The sequence below is a fragment of the Thamnophis elegans genome, chromosome 2, assembly GCF_009769535.1.
Source record: "Thamnophis elegans isolate rThaEle1 chromosome 2, rThaEle1.pri, whole genome shotgun sequence".
Taxonomy (NCBI): domain Eukaryota; kingdom Metazoa; phylum Chordata; class Lepidosauria; order Squamata; family Colubridae; genus Thamnophis; species Thamnophis elegans.
Genome location: NC_045542.1, coordinates 149,180,799 through 149,204,186, shown reverse-complemented (window position 1 = coordinate 149,204,186; position 23,388 = coordinate 149,180,799). Strand labels below are relative to the sequence as shown.

Genomic DNA, 23,388 nt, shown 5'->3' with positions numbered 1-23,388 from the left:
TGAGGGATGGAGGAGGAATATGTGGAATAAAATGGGGAACCTTTGGGGAACTGGCAGGGCAGGATGGGGTGTGTGTGTGTTTCATCAATAGCAGTCTTCCAATATTTGAGGGGCTGCCATAGAGAGGAGGGGGTCAAGCTATTTTCCAAGGCACCTGAAGGCCAGACAAGGAACAATGGATGAAAACTGACCAAGGAGAGATTCAACTTAGAAATAAGGAGGAACTTTCTGATAGTGAGAACACTCAATCAATGGAGCCTCAAAGCAAGATAAAGGGGGAATTTGGGCTCTTATCATTCTTTTTTTAAAAAATAAACTTTATTGGTTATACATTTTTTAAATAAGACATACAAATACAGCTTTAAACATACAAACCCTCCCCCCCCAGTTCACAGCCCAACATTTTTTTCTTCCTCATTGTTTAGTCTCTAACCAGCATCTTCTTGTTACAAAATTCAGGGATCTATTACAATACCCATGTTCACTTTTAGTTCCCATTGTTAGCAGCTGCTATTTAACTTTCTGCATTTTAAGTCCCTGCTGTTCTCCTTGTCGCCCACATATACCATAGGTTCCAGCTAAGATAATGTTCCGTTTCTCCTTTGTCCCTCAACCAACCCGTCATTCTGTCCATTTCTGCACACTCATAAATCTTTTTAATTATGGCATCTTCTGATGTTGTTGGGCGTGTGGAAGAAGTGATCTGGTGGAGGTTCTGTGGGGACCCAGAAGAACGGTAAAAAGGATCTTCAAAGCACAGTAAGGGCGGGAATTTGGGCTCTTATCATTCTGAGCCTCTCAATCTAGGATTCTTTGCTTCTCATGGTTTGGGGAAGGGGGGTGTATTAGTATTTGATTTTTAAAAAATGCTTTATATCAGCCAGAGTCACATTGTTTTCATAGTGGGGGATTATAAATCTTGCAGAAAAACAAATAAGTAAAACTTGGAAACTCTATTAGGACTCTACATGGTGGCTTAGTGACTAAGGCGCTGAGCTTGTCAATCAGAAAGGTTGGCTGCTCGGCTATTCAAATCCCTAGCACCGCCTAACAAAGTGAGCTCCCGTTACTTGTTCCAGCTTCTGCCAACCTAGCAGTTCGAAAGCATGTAAAAATGCAAGTAGAAAAATAGGGACCACCTTTGGAGGGAAGGTAACAGCGTTCCATGCGCCTTTGGCAGCCACATGACCACGGAGACATCTCTGGACAGTGCTATCTTTTTGGCTTTGAAACAGAGATGAACACCGCCCCCTAGAGTCGGGAATGACAAAGAAAGCTGTTACTGAACAGAGCTTGGTTCAAGCCAGAAAAATAAGATAGCAAATGGAAATCTTAATAAAAATCTTTTTAAAAAAGAGTAGGCATAGCTTTGAGAAAAGAAGTGGTGAAATAGGCTACAATATGGTGTTATGGAAAGCCGAAGAGCTAATGATAGTTGTTGTGGGTTGATGGTAAGAGGAACGGATATAATATTGAACAATCTAAGATAGTACTTGTTAAGATGTAATGGTATACTGTAAAGAAAAAAAACTTTTTTTTAAAAAAAGCTTTGAGATAAGAAGCATTGGAGTACAGGATGTGCATTACCTGGCACCACACAGCAAAAGGCCGAGTCCTTTCTCATTAAATAATTCACTGGAATGAATTGATTGCATGAAGCCAAAGGGTCATTTCACCAATTTGGTATGTCCAGGAGATGGTAGACTAAACATGGGCATTAGTATTTCTTAACCTTGAAAGCTTTAAGTAGTGTGGTCAGAGAATTCTGGAAGTTGAATCCACACATTTTGCATCGAAGAAACGTATGACAACAGTGCCCACACTGCTGTCGTGAAAAAAGATTTGTGGATAGTAGATGGCTGCAATGTGAAAGAGGATGGACAGTCCAGCAAATGTTTGAAAGGTTCTATACTCATGCTCTGACTTGTTCAGCACTGTTGAAATCAGAGAAATCAGTTGCATTAAAATAGATGCATGAAGACTACAATCACAATGTAAGATTGGAAGAATGGATTTAGAATTGTTGTGATCCTCCAAAATAAAAGATTCCCCCCCCCCAAAAAAAAAAAACCCTGTCTCCTGGCAAGAGAAGATCTCCTGGGAATATTTTGAAAACTTTCAGTGAAAAATCTGAAAAGGTCAAAGTAGGAAATACTCCATTCTCCCAGAGCAACTGCTATCAGGAGGAGAGCAGAAATGGCTGGGGGTGGAGCTGTGTCATCAGTCAAGAAAGAGTTTGTTCATTTACGTTAAGGGTCCAAAGTCCAACTCCTCTTGGCGCCCATTTGTTGGCGCCCATTTCATACTGAACATTAGTTGACTAGATTGTTTTGTATAGGCAGGCTGCAATCGAACGCCTGGTCCTGATTCTTCCCATCTGAGAGTCTGACAATTGTCACAGAGAAATAGCAGCTGACTTGGAAGAAAGGCAAGCTGCCCAAATGGAGGCTTAAGAAAAGACACTTTCCCTTTGTCGGCACTGATGTCAAAGAATTGACCCTTCCTAGCGTGAATGTTCTCGGGCGTGTGGCAGAAATGACCTTGTGAAGGTAATTTGGGGATTCAGAAGGACTGTAAAAAGGATCCTCAAAGCAAGGTAAGGGGGGGGCATTTGGGCTCTTATCATTCTGAGCCTCTCAATCTAGGATTCTTTGTTTCTCATGGTTTGGAGGAAGGGGGTGTATTAGTATTTCATTTTTTAAAAAAATGCTGTATATCAGTCAGAGTCACACTGTTTCAGGTTTTTTGTGGGGGGAATTAGACAAAGAAATAAGTAAAACCTGGAGAATTCTATTAGGACTCTAAGTGGTGGATCAGTGTCTGACGCTGATCTTGTCAATCAGAAAGGTTGGCAACTCGCCGGTTCGAATCCCTAGGGCCACGTAACAGAGTGAGCTTCCATTACTTGTCCCAGCTTCTGCCAACTTAGCAGTTCGAAAGTATGTAAATATGCAAGTAGAAAAATAAGAACCACCTTTGATGGGAACTTGGAAGGTAACAGCGTTCCCTGTGCCTTTGGCAACCATATGACCACAGAGATTTCTTTGGACAGTGCTGGCTCTTCGGCTTAGAAACAGAGATGAGCACTGCCCCCTAAAGTCAGGAACGACTAGCACATATGTGCGAGCGGAAGTTTTATCTTTACCATTAACTCTACTAGCTAAATGATATTAAATAGGGAGTAAAGAGACTATAGAAACTACACATGTCGGCTGTGACCAGGGGGGGCTTTGCCCAGGTTCGCCTGGTGCACCAATTGCGACCCTATCTGGACTGGGAGGCCCTTTGGATATTCACTCACGCCCTCATCACCTCAAGACTGGATTACTGTAAAACGCTCTACATGGGGCTGCCCCTGAAGAGTGTTCGAAGACTTCAGCTAGTCCAGAATGCAGCCGCGCAAGCGATTGTGTGTGCACCTAGGTACACTCACGTTACACCTGTCCTCCGCGAGCTGCACTGGCTTCCCATTGGTCTCCGGACACGCTTCAAGGTGCTAGTCATTACTTTTAAAGCCCTACATTGTATCAGACATGGCTACCTGAGAGACCGCCTCCTGCCAGTTACCTCCCAGAGACCTATTAGATTGCACAGACTAGGCCTCTTCCAGATTCCATCTGCCAGTCAATGTCGGCTGCGACCCCCCCCGGGGGAGGGCCTTCTCTGTAGCTGCTCCGGCCCTATGGAACAATCTTCCCGTTGAGATCCGGACCCTCACTACCCTTCCGGCCTTCCGCAAAGCGACCAAGACCTGGCTGTTCCGGCAGGCCTGGGGCTGTTGAATTATCCAGCCCCCATCCTAAGTTATGAATGTTGTTGAATTTTTAATTGTTGTTTTTATTTTCTTTATTCCCCCTTCCCTTTTTATTGTAAGCCGCCCTGAGTCTTTTGAGAGTGGGCGGCATACAAATTAATTAATTATAAATAAATAAATAAATAAATAAATAAATAAATAAATAAATAAATAAATAAATATGGATTAGGCCTGGGTAAGTTATTTCAAGGTTTGTGGAAATTTGCTAATTTAATTAAGTTGGAGACACTGATTCTCAGACCATTGTAGATTCTGTTAATATTTTAAGAGAAGATGGAAATGGTTTCAATAATAAAATATATTTGGAGAAAAATCTTCTCATACCTTCTACACACAAACACCCCCCTCCTCCCCACCACCACACATACCCTCAGTTATTTCACAGCACAGCTTTTATAGTCAACTTTGCTGTGCCAGCTGGAGAGAAGCTTAAACGGATGGGATGACAGCTGGGGATTTCCTGGGGCACCTGCTATTTCACACATTGTATATTGGATCATAACTCTGGCCCTTCCAGCCAATAATTCAAATGGAAGACACAACATTGAAGAAGCGTAGTTTAACGAAGTATATTCTCTACAATCATATGTCAGTGATATTCTGTGCAACAATGAGTCATACCAATTTCTTTTCTTTCCATGCAGCCTGAATCTTGATTTATTTTTATTTTTGTAACAAAGACAATTATATCTTGGAAGATGGAAGTAGACATTAAAGGTGAGGCATTCAAGTTTTTCTTCCACCTAGCTGAGAAGTATAGAAAGCAGGACAAGATTAGAGAAAAACGTAACTAATCCTTTGGTTTCTCTCCTAAGCAGAGGCATCACAATAAGTAAGGCAGGGATAAACCGAAATCGCAAACTTGGGTGGGTAAAAGTTTTGCTCTGCAAAATTTGTAGACGACTGGACTCAAGCTAGAATTAGGGAGAAGTGAGAGGTAGGATTGTTTTCTTCAGTCATTCTTGGTTCTCAAGGTAAGAGTTGTACAGGAACCAAATATTTTAAATCTGATGAACCAGGAAGAGCATCTGAGAGGACTCTTCCAGATGATCTTTTAAGCTTTAAGAGGCTCATTGAGTCAAAGTTAAGAGACTTTCACAACTGGGATTCTGTAGTGGGGTGCAGTGGTGAGTTCCGGATCCCGTTGCAACTGGTACGCTGCGACAGGGCTGGGAGCATCCACCATATTTACGTGCGCTGCGCACGCATACGCATCACCACCCTGTGATGCTCCAGCTGCTCGGCAGAGCATCGCGCAGGCACAATACACTGCCTGCTCGTGCAAAAATGGCTCGGTTGGGTCAAATACAGGTAAGGAGGATGGGCGGGTGGGCCTTCCGAAGCACCGTACCAGAACAGTACCTGGTGCTCCTAGTAGGCACCAGGGCATACCAGACGTAACCCACCACTGGTGGAATGTCAGTTTCAGATAGAATTCAGCAACAGATATATCTGTTCATGCAAAAATGGAGATTTTCCAATGTACACCAAAAAGCCCCATGGAAATATCCCAGATGTATCCCGATTTTGTCATATGACTTGAGCACCGTCCCCTAATATAATTACCTGAAATCTTGCAAGATGATCAACACTCAAGAGATTTTTGGCAGTTACCTTGAGTTCTGCCTGTGAAAGTTCAGCTGTGGAAGACTTGGGGGTCTTGTGAGGTTTCAGCTACTTAAAATATGTGTTCAAATTGTTTTGGTCGGGAAAGGCAAATAGCCCTGCTTGGGTATTGGGGGGCGGCTTCTTCCTAGAAACACACCCCTATGTATTGTTTTCTGCTTTCCAATATTGGTAGATGATGATTCTGGATGTTGTGTTTGTTGGACTCCTGAGGTGACAACTGCATCTCCTCCTGGAACCTCACACAAAAGCAACATTGCACCTTTGGTGAATTTCCCATGTCACCTTCAGGACAGAAACCCTCCCACTGACTTTTGGCAGTTGGCGTTAGAGAGGGAAATCCAGATCAGGAGCCCTAGATGGCTATTGGGGGCAGTGTCTTCCTAATAAAAAAAACTGGATCACATCTGTTTGTATTGTTTTTTGCCTTCTTTTAGGGTCAGGAGATTCTGGATGTTATGATCCCTTGACTTCTGTGGTGACATCTGCATTTTCTTCTGCAAGCTCTGATACAAAGCATGAAAAAAATGTTGGTCAAAATGGACACCTACCTGGAATGCATTGTAAGCTCTCTCTCTCTCTCTCTCTCTCTCTCTCTCTCTCTCTCTCTCTCTCTCTCTCTCTCTGTGTGTGTGTGTGTGTGTGTGTATTAAGACAAAGTTAGCGAAGCTGTGCTAAACTTACTGTGTATAAAAACGAGAATTCTTATTTCTCCCCTGAAACAAAGGCAAGGCTGTTTCTCTTTTTGAAAAGGTAACCTTCACATAAAGGCAATTTAGGCCAACACTGAAGCTTTGGTGTGAATCCCATGTTATCTTGGTGTCTCCCATTTTCAAGGCAGCATTGTTTTACAGTATTATAAATACAGTTGTGATATTAGATCTTTTGGACTTGGACATGACACTCTCACAAGTGTCGCCAGCTGCTTCTACTGGCAGGCTTGTTAGGCATTTAAAAGCAATGGGATTGAGATTGAGTTTGTGTCTCCCACAAATGTGAGAAGGATGTAGGCTATTGGCCACTCCACATCCATTTGATTTCTTCTGTGGGGAAAGAAACCTGAAGGCCACACAAAAAAGACACCAGGTCTTTGCTTCTGGCTTCTGTGCTCCTCCGAGGTGCTCTTGGCCGCCTTCTTCTGTTGTTCCTTGTGGAGGGAAGGGGAGGGAGATGAGAGACGTTCAGCTTTATCTGTGGTGGGATCAGCAGGTGCAAGTCAAACCACAAACATGAACTGTCATCACGCACAAACACATCTGTTTTTTCTCCAAACAAAAGCTCTCCAGATGTTTTGGGATCCCTTTCCTAATTCCACTGCCTGATAGTTTTGTCTGCCAGCTGGAGCATTCGATCTGTTTTGTCTTCTTTCTTCCTTTAGGGGGAGAAGGAGCAGAAAGTGTTCCTTTGAATTCTGAGATGACATCTGAACCTTCTGAACGCCCTGCAATAAGTATCAGAAATGCTGGTAAAACCAGACACCTACCTGGGGATATTAATATTTTAAATCTGATGAACCAGGAAGAACATCTGGGAGGACTCTTCCAGATGATCTTCTAAGCTTTAAGATGCTCATTGAGTAAGTCAAGAGACTTTCACAACTATTGGCCACTCCAGATCCATTTGATTTATTCTGTGGGGAAAGAAACCTGAAGGCCACACAAAAAAGACACCAGGGCTGGCCTTCTGTTCTTCTTGGAGACGGCTCTCATGAGATAGGGAGCCCTTCTTGAGCATTGGCGGCAGTGTCTTCCTAATAGCAAAACTGGATATAAATATCGGTCTGTATTGTCTTCTGTCTTCCTTTAGGGGGAGAAGGAGCAGAAAGAGATGCTGAATGTTGTGAACATTGCATTGAGGTGCCAACTGGACCACCACCTGGATGCCCTGATGGCATTAAAAACACTGGTAAAACCAGACACCTACCTGGGGCTCTTTGTAATCCCTGTGGAGGGATGGGAGTGTAATAAGAAAAAAGTGGGTAAACCTCAGCTAAACGTATTGTATGCAAAAACCAAGATTCTCCCACCCATCCCTGGTTTTGATGAGAGGAAGTTGAGGTTGTTTTTTTCTTTTTGAAAAGAAAACTCTCACATAAAGCCGAATTTACGCCAACATTTAGGCCAATATTGAAGCTTTGGAGTGATTCCCATGTCACCTTGGTATTTCCCATTTTCAGGGCAAAAACACTGCCCCTTCTTCTTTGGTAGTTGCAGGTAGAGAGGGAAGTTCTGATTGTCCATCTGAGAAAAAAGGAATTGGTGGTAATACCTTTGTCACAAAGAACAAGATCTGATTAATTGCTGTAGTCCTGCAGCAGAAGATGAGGAAGTTGAGTTATTTGACAGCATTATAACTCACTATTGTGATATTAAATTTTCAGACTTGGACCTGGCACTCTCACAAGTGTTGCCAGCTGTGTCTTCTGGCAGGGCTGTTGGGCATTGAAGAGCAATGGGATTGAGACTGACTCTGTGTCACCCACAAATGTGAGAAGGATGTAGGCTATTGGCCACTCCAGATTCATTTGATTTATTCTGTGGGGAAAGATCTGAAGGCCACACAAAAAAGACACCAAGTCTTGGCTTCTGTGCTCCTCAGAGGTGCTCTTGGCCGCCTTTTTCTGTTGTTCCTTGTGGAGGGAAGGGGAGGGAGATGAGAGACGTTCAGGTTTATCTGTGGTGGGATCAGCAGGTGCAAGTCAAACCACAAACATGAACTGTCATCAAGAGCAAACACATCTGTTTTTTCTCCAAACAAAAGCTCTCCAGATGTTTTGGGCTTCCCTTCCTAATTCCACTGCCTGATAGTTTTGTCTGCCAGCTGGAGCATTCAAAGCCAGAAGGAGGCAGTTCTAAGATACAGAACACAAAAACATCATACAAATGATAGCCAGTGATTTGGGGTAAATGTACAGACTCTTTCCATAAAGGGCAAATATTGGCATTAGCAGTGGATTATTTTTTTCCTCTTCTGCCTGCCTGATATAGTATGATATCGTGTGACTACAATCTTAAACAATTGCAATAAAAGCATGAACTTCAACTCTTTAATATGTTCCTGTTTTCTATTTTGCAGCTCGCAAACATAAATACATTATAGCTCTTGTGATCCTAGTGGTAGTTTTGATCATCATCATTATTGCAATTTCATTGGCTGGTAAGTAATGAGGCATTCCTACTTCAAGGTATTGGGAGTAGTTTGGTCTTTGGTCAACGGGAAGAGGCAGGAGAACAATGTGCCTCACCTACGTCAGGAATTTTTAGGCTTTTAACCCTTGCTTAACTCTGCTTGAGTGATCATAAAATGCCTAAAGTCAGACTAGATGAGACACGTCGTTCTCCTGCCTCCTCCTGTAGAGGGCGCTTTTTAAACAGTTAAGCAGAGTCATCCACGGTGACTCTGGCAGCAATTAACTCAGTCTGTCTTCAGCTCTTACCTTTTTCCTTTTACATTTTTTTTCATGATGACAGTGGTGAGGCTCTGCCTCCCCAGCCTCCCCTGACTGCATGTCCCTGCTCTGAAGTCTGTGTCTGTCTTGTTGGGGTGCAGAACCAAACCAGACAGTTTTGGAGGTGCAGAGGATGACAGACTCAATAATTCCTCTGTAGAACAGAATCAGCAGCTTCTTGGGCAGTTTGAGCTTGCTGAGTTGGTGCACTTTGCAATAGTGTTGTAGCAATGCGCTTGCCAGTACTAGTTGTGGTTGGTAAGTGTGGATTACCTCTATTCACAGGTGAATTCTCTTGGTTTCCTTTTTAAAAAAATACCCTGTCATTTCAGTTTAAGTGAGGGGGCTTAATATTAACGATTCAGACTTTTCTCAGTATTGTAGCTAATTGTAGTTAATTGTTTTTGTTCCAGTTAAAAAAACAGAAACATGTCCGTCTTGTCCTCTCTTTGCAAGCCAACGAGTTGCTTGCCCAGATTTCTGGGTTGGATACAAAGGGAAATGTTTCTATATATCAAAAGAAGAAGGAAATTGGTCTCTCAGTTTAAAGACCTGTTTGTCACTTAATGCATCCTTGGCTGTGATTGATACTCAGGAGGAATTGGTAAGGAATAAGGAGACATCGTAAGTAATTGCAGAGTTCTCCTGGCATTCACAAATGTAAAAAGCAGTCCTATTACATTTACTATTATTATCTACAGCATATACTACTAAACTTCTTATTCTGTTAATCTGTTTGTATCCTCAAGTTAGCGCAAATTATTGTTCTGCAGCAAACTTTGGCTCAATATACTTAAAATCATCTAATTTACAGAATGCGTAAACAATCTGGGGCCCATTACATCTGTGAACTAACATTTCTATGATGACCAGATCAGTTTTATTCGCAATTATATGTGGCCTTTGTAACATCTCTCCACTCACATGAATTCCATTGTTTCCTGCCAGCTTCCCACAAGCAAAATCAATGGGGAAGCCAGCAGGAAGTTGTTCCCACTAATATTGCTTTTTTTTTGCCAACTGATAATCATTTTGATAAATCTCTTTAACTAAGTAAGTATTGGCATTATTGAAGCTCATTTACCACTACAGTTATTTTTCTATTTATGAGTTATACTCAGCTTAGATCAGGGGTGTTAAACTCAAGGCCTGTGATGTGGTCGGATCCGGCCCATTGGGCCATCTTGGTCTATCCAATGGAAAGAGGAATGATTGACCGATTTTATATTACTGGCATATGATAATTATTACAGATGTTATTTTTGTTTCCAATAAATTGTATTATTAGGATATGTTATAATATAAAATACGTATGAAAATGAAGATCAAAAAAATATGAAAAGGGAATGCAAGATTAAAAAAAGAAAAGAAAAACGGAGTGACTTCTTATTCCTTTCAATGCAGTAAAATACTAAATAGAATTACAGCCTCAACTTTTTTTTTGCATTTTTAGTAATTACAAACAATTTCTATAATGACAAGATTAATCCAATCCTCAAAATGTAAAGTCCCCCCCCCTTCTATTTCAAGCAGGAAGTCCAGAAATAATTTGCAAATGGAAAAAACCTGGATAAAGTCTTTGTTTAAAAGATGTCCACCAAGTCCAGTAGTTTTTCCATCCATTCTTCCATTGTGGAAAGTAACATTTTTCCATTCATGCATATTAAGTTTTCAATACTGTCAACATATAAAATGATAGTTTGCCTTCAAGCTCCTTGCTTAGCAACCATAAAGCCATTGTGGCACAGTGGTTAGATTGCAGTACTGCAGGCTACTTCTGCTGATTTCCGACTTCCTGCAATTTGGCAGATCGAATCTCACCAGGGTCACGGTTGACTCAGCCTTCCGTCCTTCCAAGATTGGTAAAATGAGGACCCAGATTGTTGGGGGCAATATGCTGACTCTGTAAATTGTTTAGAGATGGCTGTAGAAGCACTGTGAAGCAGTAGATAAGTCTACGTGCTATTGCTATTGCTAAAGGGGAAAGTCATAATTTCAGTGTTATATCCTTTTTAAAAATCTTAACACACTTGCAAGTCTGAAGTTGTATCTTAACTAATCAGGTTCAATCCAAATCAAAAGCTTCCGTTCTCCACAACAAGCACCTCAGAGTAAGAAGTATAAATTGCATTATCAAACAAAAATGGCTGATTGTATCATCTACTGCTTCTTCTGCCTCTTTGCACAACCTGCACTTTGAATCATTTGATGATTTTTAAAAATTCTGGCCTTGATTGCATTAGTTCAAATTGGTTGTTTTAAAGCAGACAAAATCAGGTTTCTTTCTTTTTAATGTTCCAGTTGTAAGCCATTGCCAGGTTTTATCTTTATCCACTTTCCAATTGATCTTTATAGATATTGACCATATAATGCTTTTCCTTACTAGCATGCTGTTCTTTTCATTACATTATTTTGATATTCATGTCTTGTTTTCTGCATATCCATAAATTCGAATTTTTAATTGTATCAATTCTTGTTCTTGGCCATCTTTTATGTAATCAGTCAAAGCATGCTTAATTAATTTGACACTTTGACTTGAAGTAAAACTCTGCCTTGATTTCTGTAAGGCAAGTATAAACTATCAATATCAGTACAAGGATGTAATGCACAATGAATTATCAGTAGCTTTCTTGTTTTTGGGTCCCAACTGTACAATTCAGCTACCGTATTTTTCGGAATATAAGACCACCTTTTTCCCTCAAAAAAGAGGCTGAAAATCTGGCTGCGTCTTACAGCATTTTTTGCCTTCCCAAACACTGCCCCGCTTCACCAAAATAGCCATGTAGAGCCTTGAGGAGGCTTACAGAGTGTTCCTGGTGTAAGGTGACCAGATTTTCAGATTGGTAAAGAGGGACACCATTGACCGTGTGTGTGTGTGTGCTTGATTAAAATTTTTATATTTTGTCAAAAGGTCACAAAAGGCGATTACATGACTCTAGGACATTGAAACAATCATAAATACGAATCTGTTGCCAAACATCAAAATTTTGATCGTGTGACCATGAGGATGCTGCAACGGTCGCTAAGTGTGAAAAATGGTCACTAAGTGTGAAAAATGGTCATCAGTCACTTTTTTCAATGCCATTGTAACTTTGGTCACTAAATGAACTGTTTGAAAGCTAAGGCTAGCTTGCATTATAATGCCTTATGCTAGCTTACATTTTCAAGAGAGAGAAGCTAAACTCCTAAACAAACAAGGAATTTGTCTTTGGTGAATATACTCTCAGTGTACATAAAGAAAAATAAAATAGAATACATTCATCAAGAATCATAAGCTACAACACTTAGTGATGGTCACTAAAGCCTGGAGGATTGTTCCCTCTGTGCTTCTTTAAAACAGTATATGTTAGAATAGAATAACAGAGTTGGAAGGCACCTTGGAGATCTTCTAGTCCAACCCCCTGCTTAGGAAGGCAACCCTACACCATTTCAGACAAGTGGTTATCCAAAATCTTTTTAAAAACTTCCAGTGTTGGAACATTCACAACTTCTCTCCTTGATTAGTTTCCACCCATTGCTTCTTGTTCTACCCTCAGGTACCTTGGAGAATAGTTTGACTCCCTTTTCTTTGTGGCAACCCCTGAGATATTGGGACACTGCTATTATGTCTCTCCTAGTCCTTCTTTTCATTAAACTAGACATACCTAGTTCCAGAAACAGTTCTTCATATGTTTTGGCCTCCAGTCCCCTAATCATCTTCGTTGCTCTTCTGACTTGTGACTATTTTTCTCCTTTATGACCACTGCACCATCCTCATGACCACATGGTCAAAATTTGCTTGGCACTTAGGTTTATTGACATTTACTGACATTTGTATGCTGCCCACTCCCTAGGGACTCTGGGTGGCTTACAGACAAAACAAGGGACATATATAAAAATTTTAAATAAGAATACAATTATTTAAAAAATTTCACATCATGCATACTGGTAAGGGTGGGGCTGGATACTCATCAACAGCCCCACGCCTGCCGGAACAGCCAGGTTTTAGTAGCTTTACGGAAGGCCGGAAGAGTAGTGAGGGTCCGGATTTCTACGGAGAGATCGTTTCATAGGGCCGGAGCAGCAACAGAGAAGGCCCTCCCCCAGGGATTTGCCAAACGACATTGACCCGGAGGAGGCCCAATCTGTGCGATCTTATCGGTCTTTGGGAGGTAAATGGCAGGAGGCGGTCTCTCAGATAGCCAGGTCCTAAACCATGTAGGGCTTTAAAAGTAATGACTAGCACCTTGAAGCGTGTCCAGAGACCAATGGGGAGCCAGTGCAGATCACGGAGGATAGATGTAATGTGGGTGTATCTAGGTACACCCATTATCGCTCGCGCGGCTGCATTCTGGACCAACTGCAGTCTTCGAACACTCTTCAGGAGCAGCCCCATGTAGAGTGCATTACAGTAATCCAGTCTTGAGGTGCCTGTAGCTTCCTGCCCATCCCCACTTTGTCAATGGGCCATTAAGAAGGCCAAGCTAGTCCCTTTACATAATAAAGACTTCTCCACTTCAACTCCAGGGGGATGGGATTAAGGAACTTTACCCAATTCACCATATGGCATATGAGAACTCAACCAGACCTGGATTCAAAACACAGCCTAGAGAATTGACCCTGCATGGCCCCATGGGAGTCTGACAAACAATCAGAATACATTTCTTACACAGGAACAGGAAACAGAGAGGTGGGACTGAACAGGTTATAAAAATCCTAGCAAGCCCTTCCTCAGCCCTTCTCTTCTTCTCCACCAACATTGAAACATGTGATCACCTTTTCTGTTCTGGGCTCAAGCCATGTGGTCCTGTCCACCAATAAACCGTCTTTCCAAGCAGGCTCCATGTCTCCAGTGTCTTTTTCCCCACTTGGAGCCGAACCCAGAAGGACATTTTTTTAAATAGGAATTTTTTTTTTATTTTTGTTACATAGACAACATAATCACATAACAATAGAAAAAGAAAGGCAGAGGGAAAAGAAAAGAAAAAAGAACCCCCCCCCCCACACAAAAAAATAAAACAAAACTCATCATCCCATGCAGTATGTCATTTGATTACAGGTGCTTTAACCTTTATCATTCTTATATATTCGTTGTTTCTTTTAATAGATTTTGGTTTCGTATCGTTTCTTACTCCCCTGCCTGTAGCAATCCATCCCTACTACGTTTCCCCCCTTACACACACCCCGTATCTCTCTGTTATATATTTAATAGACACAATAACCTAGGATTTTTTTAAAAAAAGAGGAAAAAAAACACATGCACACACAAAAAAGAACCATCATCACATGCAGCATGTCGTTTGGTTACAAGTGTTTTAACATCTACATTTTCAAATAATATTTACCGTCTCAAATGTTTCATCTAGTATAACTAAAAGCCTCATTTTCATTCTACAATATATATTCAGTTAACATTAGCATTATTTTCCCCCAGAAAGTATACTTATATTCATTGTTAACCTTGCATTTCATACCTTCAAACAGAGATCTTATTCCTTCATTTTTCAACAAAACATTGCTGCCTATATATACCAGTTTTCATTTGTTCCCTTATTAGAATTGCTTATCAGCAGTGAAATATCATTATAATAAGTTCTTAACCTTATACATTATATCACCAGACCTTATATTAATTCTTCATTGCATCATTGTTAGATTATTTCACAGCATAATTATATCATCATTCACTTTCTTCAATTAAAGCATAAGTATATCATTTTTCATTTCCAAAGTTTTTTTTTCCCTAGCCCCCGATAAAACAAATCCCATATCTTATAAAATTATTCATCCTCTTGCTCTCTAATTTCAAATGTCAATTTACTCATTTCAGCACAGTCCATTATTTTTCGGATAACTTCTTCCTGTTTTGGTATTGTTTCGTTTTTCCAGTTTTTTGCAAATACAATTCTGGCTGCTGTTAACACATTTACAATCAGATATTTTAAGTCTTTGTTGTAGATTTCTGGTATGATCCCCAATAAAAAGACCTCTGGTTTAAAGTCTATTTGTTTGTGTGTCATTTTCTCCAACCACATGTGGATTTTAGTCCAGTATCTTTTAGCTTCAGTGCAAGTCCACCACATGTGGTAGTATGAACCAGGTATCTGGTGACATTTCCAACACTTTTCTGATTTATTCTTGAACATTCTTGCGATTCTGGTTGGGGGTAGGTGCCACCTGTAAAACATCTTATACAAGTTTTCTCTATATGCAGTAGACATTGTCATTTTGTAATTTTGAGACCACAATTTCTGCCAATTCTCTAAGTCAATCCCATACCTAAAGTTTTTTCCCCAAGCTATCATAGTTTCTTTAACTTGTTCTTCTTGCAATTTAAACTCCAATAAATATCCATATAGTTTTTAATTACTTTTTCATCAGTGCCTGTTAAAATTTTGTCTAACTCAGTCATTTTATTATAAAGATCTTTAGTTTTTCTATCTTCATTATATCTAGATTGTGTTTGTACATATGAATACCAGTTCATTTCCATCCCTTCTTGTTTCAACTCTTGAATAGATTTGAGCTCACCCTCTGCATTCAATAATTCTATATATCTAACTGTTTGTTCCTTTTTATATATTATTGGATATGAAAATGCTTCAATTGTTGATATCCAGACTGGAATTTTCAAATAATGTAATCTTTTAACCTTTTCCCAGTTTAACAACAACGCCTCCCTTATATAATGTCTTCTAAAGTAACCATGCGATTTAGTTCCCTTATACCATAAGAAAGCATGCCATCCCAATAATAAGTCATGACCTTCTACATTCAATAATCTAGAGTTTTTTAATGATATCCATTCCTTAATCCACATCAAGTTTGTTGCTTGATAGTATAGCTCCCAATCAGGTAGCCCAAATCCTCCTCTAGATCTAGCATCTTGTAGTAATTTAAGTTTTATTCTAGCTTTTTTCCCTTGCCAAATAAATTTCAAAACTATTTTATTTAGATCTTGAAAAAAGTCCTTACCCAATCTGATTGGGATTGTCTGAAGCAGGTATCGAATTCTAGGTAGAATGTTCATTTTAATTGTAGAAATTCTTCCCATCATTGATAAGTGCAAATTTTCCCATTTCTCCAAATCAATTGCTATTTGTCGTTTTAATCTGGTATAGTTACCCTCTTTAAGAGTGCTACATCTAGATGATAAGTATATCCCCAAATATTTAACCTTACTTGTATTTTGAATCTGCAACATTTCTGACATCTCTTCCTTTTGTGTTGCTGGGATATTCTTCATCATGATCTTTGTTTTATCTTTGTTTATTTTCAAGCCTGCTACTTCTCCATATTCCTCTATTCTTTCTAGCAATTTGGGTGCTGTTTCTAATGGATCTTCAAGAATAAAAACTAAGTCATCTGCAAACGCTTGTAGTTTATACTCTTCTCTCTTAATTTTTATTCCTCTTATTTCTTCTTCTTCTCTGATCTTTCTGTTTAAGACCTCTAGTGTTAGGACAAAAAGTAGTGGTGATAGTGGGCAGCCTTGTCTCGTACCTCTCTTTATTTCAATCGGATCTGTTAGTTCTCCATTTACCATTATCTTTGCTGCTTGTTTCTGATATATCATTCGTATAGTTTGAGTGAATTTCTTGCCAAAATTCATCTGCTCCAGTTGCAGAAACATAAATTGCCAATTCACATTGTCAAAGGCCTTCTGCGCATCGAGGAACATCAGTGCCAATTGTTTTTCTGGATGGGCCTCATAGTATTCCAAAGTATTCAAAATCATTCTCATATTGTCTTTAATTTGTCTTTTAGGTAAGAAGCCATTTTGATCTGAGTGGATGAAGCCATTTAAATATTTTTTAAGTCTCTCAGCTAGTATAGATGCAAATAGCTTGTAGTCTGAATTTAATAAGGAGATTGGTCTATAATTCTTGATTTGTGTTAGATCGGTCTCTTCCTTTGGTAGTAGTGTGATATACGCTTCTGACCATGACTTTGGTATTTTGCTCTCAGACATCACTTCATTCATGACTTGTAAGAGTGGGAAGGTCAGTGTTTCTTCAAATGTTCTGTAAAATTCCACCGGTAGTCCATCTGGTCCTGGAGCTTTCCCGTTGTTTTGTTTTTTAAGTGCCTCTGTTAGCTCCATCATTGTTATTTTACTTTCTAACATTGTTCTAGTTTCGTCTGGTACCTGGGGGAGATTGGCATCTTGTAAGTACTTTTTAACTCATCCCTCCTCCACCTTCTCTTGTTCATAGAGTTTAGCATAGTAGTCTTGTATAATATTTTTTTTCTCAATATTTCCATACTGAATTTCTCCTTGTTTATCTCTTAGTTGAAATATTTTCTTTGTTTCTCTCTCTTTTTTCATCTTATATGCCAACCACCTGCCTGGCTTATTCGCATTTTCAAAATAATTCTGTTTGGCACCTCTAATTTTTTGTGCCAGTTCTTCCTTTTCTAATAGGTCCATTTTGTGTTTAATTATGTCCATTTTTATTTTAACATCTTTTTTTGTGGTGCTCTCTGTAGTTCTCTTTCAAGTATTTTATAGTCATTGTCTAGAGCTTTATGCATTTGTCTTTTCTTTAAGTTTTTCTTCCTTGTGTAGTCTATTGTCAAACCTCTGATAACAGCCTTCATTGTATCCCAGAGATTCTGCAACGATGTATCTTCTTTCCTATTTTCTTTAAGGAAAAGGACTAGCTCTTTTTCCATTTTTTGTACAAACTCTTTTTCTTTCAATATAGTGTTATTTAGTGTCCATCTAGGTCTTGCCCTTTGGCCTTTCCATTTAATTAAAATTGGATTGTGGTCCGCCCAGGTACTTGCTCCAATCTCAATTTCTTTTATGTTGGATCTCAACTCCGCTGAGACCCATATCATATCTAGTTGTGCATGCTTTCAACTTTCCCTTCCATTTTATCAACTTTTTGCACTATGCTTTGATTTTGTTGTTCCATTACCTCCATTTTTTCCCCATACTCTCAAACTTTTTTACAAGGGTGTCTAACTTGCTATCTTTACTATCAATTCCTGCTTGCATTTTCTGCATCATTTGCATAAGTGTTTCAAAATTTGCTTCCTTCTCTTTTTCATGCTGGGGCATTGTCTGTGTTGTCCTCTGGCCTCCCGCAGGTGAGGAGGCGGAGGTTGATGTAGAGCCAAAAGCAACTGCTTTTCTACTCATAGCCAATTAGTATTAGAGGGTGGAAGGTTATAAGTACAATGGGTGAAGTATGTAGGGTACACAAGGGAGAAGAGGGAGAGATGAGGAAAGGGAAGGAGAGAAAAAGGAAAAGAGAGAAGGGAAAAAAAGAAAAGAAAAAAGAAGGAACTCTTCCAACTATTTTGTTCCAAATTTAAATTGAGCCATCTATTGATGTCCCAATTTCTTCAGAAAAGAAAGAAATACAGAGAGAATACAAAAGAAGATATATATATATATATATATATATATATATATATATATATATATATATATATATATATATATATATATATATATATACATACATACATACATACATACATACATACATACATACATACATACATACACTTAAAGTCACAACCCCTGGTATGCCCAGGTATGGGAGGAAGGTCACACTTCCACTCTCTGTCATTAGGCTCGTCACAAGAGACCATCCAGACAGAAACCCAATATTTTTTACTGTTGCCTTTTTTGTTACATTTGTTATATTTATGCTGATAAATAAATAAAGGGAGACTAGTATAGATCTATTTCAAGCTATTTAGATCTCATCAGCTAGGTTCGATTCCCAAACTTGGGTATGGTTAGCTGATGAGAGCTAAATAGCTTGAAATAGATCTATACTAGTCTCCCTTTATTTATTTATCAGCATAAATATAATATATATATATATATATATATATATATATATATATATATATATATATATATAAATATATAAATATATATATAAAATATATATATATATACATAAATATAATATATATATATATATATATATATATATATATATATATATATATATATATATAAATATATATATATATATATATATATATATATATATATATATATATATATATATATATATATATATATATATATATATATATATATATATATATATATATATATATATATATATATATATATAAACCCCTCCTCCAAAAGAAAAGGAGGGGTGCTTCAGGCTACAAGTGGGGAAAAAAGGTGTAAATAGTCAAAGGGTCAAAAAGAATGATCCAAAGGTTAAAAGGAATGATCAAAACAGAAAAAAGGTATAAAAAATCAAAAAGTCAACAAGGATGATTAAAAAAGAAAAAATCAATGTCAATATCTCCGCAGCAGGATGGTGTGAGAATGGTATTGAGAGTTGAAAAGATGCCAACAAGCTAAAACAAATGGTTTTTTCGGACTCTTCCCCCCCCCTAAGATAAAAGTCTTTCCAAGGTCATTCTCAGCTCTGCTGTTTTGTCTAACAGAAATCCAGCTGTGTAAATAACGGTTTCAAATGCATTACAGGGGGGATTTTGATAACAATAGTTCAAGTCCACTAGATGGCAGTGTTAGCTTGTGGTTTGTAGTTTATAGCTTGCATTAGCTTTGTTGGGACTTCCGTAGCGATTGTTAATTACTAATTGTTAAAATACAACCAAAAAGCTAAAAGAAAACAAAAAGCAGATCTTCAAAGCACTTTAGGTTTAAATTCAATGTCCCCACTAGGTTCAAAGTTAAAAATGTCGACAGCAAAAAGGAGGAACACAAAAGGCCAATTTAAATTACAAGAAAGTCCAGCCCGGCTTCCAAAGATAAAAAAAAGGAACAGAAAAATGATCTTTCAATCGGCAACATTTATCCTCGCCGCTTTCTCACTAGTCAGCCTTATTTTAAACTAAGTTTCCAAATTTAGAGTGTTCTCTTTCCAACAAGAAAAAAAGATTTAAAACTCACACCAAACGACATGTTCATATCCACTCTCTCTCTGGGCTTCTGCCATTTCAGTCAGCTTCTGCTGATCCAGAAATCACTGGCAAAGAGGGCTTTCCTTAGGTTCGCAGAGATTTTGCGAACATCTCTGGGACCACTGGAGTTCCCTCTATCTTTCACTGTCTCTCTGGGACAGCTTAGATCCAAAAAGGATCTTCCAAATGACCCAGTTAGATGGTCTCTCAGGAGCTGCCTGAAAGTCCGTCTTCTTACTGCTAAGCCCCGCCTTCTTCCAGAAGGACATTTTTTTCATCACATTCTAAAGGCTATGCATGCCCTTTGGGGGGGGATAAAAACGGGTCCATTTTAGTGAAAAACAGGACGTTTTTGGGCGGTCTGCAGAGTGGAAAAACTTTTTTTTATTTGCCTCTTCAAAATCTTGGTGCGTCTTATACTCCAAAAATGCAGTAAACTCCAGTTAACAATCCCAGCAGTGTATCATCTCACAGGTATGGCCCAGTTATAGGTTACTTTGGTAATGTTTCCACCTTCAATTTTGTCTTTAGCACTTCTTTCATTCCTTGGATGTATTTTTCACTAATCACATTTTAACTTGTCAATGCTTGGTGTTATTCAGGTGTAAAATATCCAGATACTTGTAGGCTTCACCTTGATGACTCCTGTTGGTTTTGCCCTTTGGCTTTTCAATTCCATTACTATTTGTGAATTTACTCCAATTTACTTTTACTTTAATTTTAGGATCTTGTACAAATAGAACTAATTTGACAAAAATGATGTATTTTGGCATTCAATAGTCAGGCCAAAAAACCCACAAACTTTATTTCCCTAATGTTAAATGAGGATTTTATTATATATTATTTCCTTTCTCCTAGGATTTTTGGGTAAAATTTTTCCATCCGCTTCATTACTGGTTTGGTCTCTCAAGAGAAGTTAACCAGACCTGGAAGTGGTCCAATGGCACTGAGTTTAAAAACCAGTAAGTGTGTTTTATTTATTTGTTTGTTTGTTTATGGGATTTATAGAACTGCTTACCTTATTCAAACATTTATATGCTTCACATTTCATCTTGAGTGGCTGAAAGAATAATAAGAATCAATATAATTTTTGGTTTTTCCCAAAATAAAAGACACAGACAAGGAAGGGGGGGGGGAGAAGAAACTTGATCAGGCAATAGTATATACTGTAACATCTGGTGGTCCCTGCACTGTTGGCCAGCTGTGATACGCTGAGAAGTTCAGGATGGCTGAGATGATACACCACCTCCAAGAGCAGATGTTTCTCCTGCAACTTTGATATTTTTGTAAGCAGCCCAGATGGTCATAAAATTGCAGTTTTATTTCCCAAAAGGCGCTTTCTATAAGGCAGTGCTTCTCAAACTTGGCAACTTTAAGAACTCTTCAAAGACACTCCAGCAAACCATGCTGGCTTGGGGATTCTGGGAGTTGAAGTCCACCCATCTCCTTCCAAGAATGAGATATGCCTCCAAATGGATGTTTTCTGCTATGTGTGTGCTCCTGTGCGTATTTATTTGCCCTCATGTATCCTCCAGACCTATTCGTCAGACAAAACTAACTCCAGATTCCATAATCAACTTGATCCAGTGCAATCTGGAGACACAATGTTGGCTGATGTTCTCTATGCTCTAAACCTGGGAATCTTCTTGGAAAGCTCATTCCTGCAATGCTGATTTCTGCCCTCAGTTGCCACTGTTCAGCAAATAGTAACTCCTTGTCCTTTTTTCAGGTTTCCGGTGCGAGGAGAAGGCTTCTGTGCATATCTAAATGGAAAAAGGACTGATAGCTCCTTCTGTTCCATGGAGAAACGTTTTTTCTGCAGCCGACCAGAAAGTTGTAGGATAACTGGATAACACAACTTCATCCAAAGAAGGAACACTTGGCTTGACTAATATTCATTGCAGTAGCACATGTGTGTAGTCTGTCTGGTTCATCCAAATTTGCTACTGGCAACATAAACTTTAGTTGTAAGTCCTAAGGATCTATCTTCAGATCTTCTCTTAACAAAGCTATTCTGGACCTTCTGGGGAATTTCACATTCAAAAAAGGAGACCCCAGCCTTGTTGAGAATTACAGACCAATCTCACTTTGCTGCATCACCTGTAAAGTCATGGAATCCATCATAAACCAATGCATCACCCTCCACTTAGAGACAAACAACCTACTCTCTAATAAGCAATTTGGTTTCAGGAAAAAATTGTCCTGTAATCTGCAACTCATACACTGCAAAAACATTTGGACCTCTCAACTCAACCAAGGTAAAGCAATAGATGCAATCTACTTAGACTTCTGCAAAGCCTTTGATTCAGTGGTACACAACAAACTTCTGTTAAAACTAAGTTCTTACGGCATTTCCAGATCTTTGGAGAAGTAGATAGTTGCATTCCTATCAAACAGACAACAAGTAGTCAAAATTGGGAACACTATCTAACCCTGCTCCGGTTAACAGTGGTGTTCCCCAAGGCAGCGTTCTAGGACCAACACTCTTTCTACTTTACATAAACAACCTTTGTGATGATATTATAAGCAGCTGTGTCCTCTTTGCCGACGATGTAAAACTATTTAACATCACAGGCAATTCTACTACGCTACAAAATGACCTAGATTATGTATCTGAATGGTCAAACAATTAGCAACTCCGAATCTCTGCTAACAAATGCTCAGTCCTACACATTCGCAATATAAATCAGAACATCAAATGCAAGCTGGGTGGAAGTGATCTAAAAGATGAGCCACACTTTGTCAAAGACTTAGGAGAACTCATTTCAAAAGATCTAACCCCCAGAGCTCACTGTAACAACATTGCCAAAAAAGGCATTCAGAGTTTCAACCTTATTTTACATAGTTTTCTCTCTGGTAACACTATGCTGCTAACTAGAGCATACAAAACCTTTGCCAGATCTATACTTGAATCAGAGGTGTCTTCCTAGTAGGTAGCAATTTGGCCTGCCACGCTCCTGAAGTGGTTCTCTCGGGGACACCATAGGTGCCCTGACCCTGCCCGAGCAGTCAGATGGCGGCGGTGCAATACTAAAAGAAATAACACAAGGGCTATCAATAGATACAAACTAAATGTAATCCGTTCTAATTTTGATTGCAGGAAAAATGATTTCAACAATAGAGTAGTAAATAGCAATAGCAATAGCAATAGCAGTAGACTTATATACCGCTTCATAGGGCTTTCAGCCCTCTCTAAGCGGTTTACAGAGAGTCAGCATATTGCCCCCAACAATCTGGGTCCTCATTTTACCCACCTTGGAAGGATGGAAGGCTGAGTCAACCCTGAGCCGGTGGGATTTGAACCGCTGAACTGCTGATCTAGCAGTAGCCTGCAGTGCTGCATTTAACCACTGCGCCACCTTGGCTCTTAAATGTCTGGAACACTCTATTTCATCCTGTTAGTTCCTCTAACCCCCATACCTTTTGCCTTAAATTGCCTACTGTGGACCTTACACATTTCTTAAGAGGTCCCCAAGGGGGCATCCATAAGCACACCAGAGTGCCTACTGTCCCTGTCCTACTGTCCCCATTTATATGTGCTCTTTTTATGTGTTTATGGCTTTGTTTTGCTTTTTTATATCCATTTACTTGTCCCATTTTTCATGTG

General features: G+C 39.2%; 1 protein-coding gene across 3 annotated transcripts; it reads left to right on the top strand.

Moving 5' to 3' along the window:
* Positions 1-2,285: 2,285 nt before the first annotated feature.
* Positions 2,286-22,820, top strand: LOC116504968 (C-type lectin domain family 2 member D-like). Of its 3 annotated transcripts, none has more exons than XM_032212228.1 (9): positions 2,286-2,596; positions 4,459-4,531; positions 5,878-6,003; positions 6,819-6,905; positions 7,247-7,345; positions 8,516-8,596; positions 9,314-9,492; positions 20,640-20,743; positions 21,511-22,820. In XM_032212228.1, the coding sequence occupies exons 2-9, from the start codon at positions 4,513-4,515 to the stop codon at positions 21,632-21,634; spliced, it is 819 nt and encodes a 272-aa protein (XP_032068119.1). In that variant the 5' UTR covers positions 2,286-2,596; positions 4,459-4,512; the 3' UTR covers positions 21,635-22,820. The 3 variants fall into 3 exon arrangements, with proteins under 3 accessions (XP_032068119.1, XP_032068118.1, XP_032068120.1); XM_032212227.1 differs by having other exon boundaries at positions 9,302-9,492; XM_032212229.1 differs by lacking the exon at positions 21,511-22,820 and adding an exon at positions 21,115-21,501 and having other exon boundaries at positions 9,302-9,492.
* The last annotated feature ends 568 nt before the right edge of the window (positions 22,821-23,388 follow it).